This window comes from Echinops telfairi, unplaced genomic scaffold (assembly GCF_000313985.2).
Source record: "Echinops telfairi isolate 266 unplaced genomic scaffold, ASM31398v2 ScPeMD7_5592;HRSCAF=6446, whole genome shotgun sequence".
Classification (NCBI taxonomy): Eukaryota; Metazoa; Chordata; class Mammalia; order Afrosoricida; family Tenrecidae; genus Echinops; species Echinops telfairi.
The window spans coordinates 50,099,242-50,100,519 of record NW_022109491.1 but is presented as its reverse complement, the minus strand read 5'-3'; the positions used below and the strand labels follow the sequence as shown (position 1 = coordinate 50,100,519).

General features: G+C 39.1%; 1 protein-coding gene across 1 annotated transcript in view; it reads left to right on the top strand.

The window, feature by feature from the left end:
* Positions 1–1,278, top strand: part of NAPB (NSF attachment protein beta) — a 61,972-nt gene that overhangs the window by 45,697 nt on the left and 14,997 nt on the right. Inside the window, 2 exon segments of the mRNA XM_045295255.1 lie at positions 696–751; positions 913–1,055. Of these exon segments, the coding sequence (XP_045151190.1) occupies positions 696–751; positions 913–1,055 (199 nt within the window).

Sequence of the window (1,278 nt, the reverse complement as noted above, 5' to 3'; positions counted from 1 at the left end):
TCAGCAAACTTTTGAAGCCCTCATTGTGCATTCTGTCATTTGTAGTTGTTTAGGAACCAGACTGACAAAAGTTTGTCATGTTCAAATTATAGCTTCTAAGAACCCTTGTCGCCTAGTGGGTTAGACATTGGGCTAAGATTAGCAGTTCAAAACCACCAGCCACTCCATGAGAAAAAAAAGATAGATTTCTGGTCTCATAGAGATTGGAAACCCACAGGGGCAATTCTATTCTGTCCTACAGGGTCGCTATGAGTCAGAATCAATTCAATAGCAGTGAGGTTGTTTTTTTGGGGTTTTTTTGGCTAAGTGTCACTCTAGAATTTGTCATTATAATCCCAGCTCATGGAACTGGTATAAGATCTGGAGAAGGACACAAAGCAGATGTATGAACCAGACCTGGAAGTAGACCATAGCATGTCTAACTTTTGGGGAGTGGGGGAGTGGGAAACAAAGTAGTCACATAGCTATTTCGAGCTCCAGTGGAGATTGAGGAATAAAGTACAGCTGAGCAGCATTCTGCCACCAGTAGCCTTTCTAAAAGTGTATGCTTTATTACATATCCTAAATAAAGTCGCTCAAGTTGTGGACCTGTTGCTATTGGGATACATTATATATTAGAAAAGCAACTATGCAAATGTAGTTTTTAAATACAGCTCTTCAAACAAATAATATGAATAAAATGTGTGTGTTTTCAGGCCATTGCACATTATGAACAATCTGCTGATTATTACAAAGGGGAAGAATCCAATAGGCAAGTATTATTTCTTAGTATAACTGAATCATGTATGAGACAAATCTTGATTATGCTCTCCCTAATGTACATTATGATTTTTACCAAATGAAGGACTATTGGGGTTCGTGCTCATTTACTTTTCCATTGAGTTGTTTTTTATTCTCTTTTCTTCATTTCAGTTCTGCAAACAAGTGTCTGCTGAAAGTAGCAGCTTATGCTGCTCAACTTGAGCAGTATCAGAAAGCTATCGAGATCTATGAGCAGGTAAGAATGCTACTGTGTTAGTCCAGGTTGACTAGAGAAACAAAAGAAACACTCATATGTGTATAAGAAAGTGCTTTATCCCAAAGCCCATATGTAGGTAACTGGTCACCCCCTTACTGAAGGGTCCTGTGGAGGAGATAAGACAGTCAGGGTACAGTGTAGCAACGATGAAACATACAACTTTCCTCTAGTTCTTAAATGCTTCCTCCCCACCGCCACTATCATTATATGAATTCTACCTTGCAAATCTGGCTAGACCAGAGGATGTACACAGGTACAGA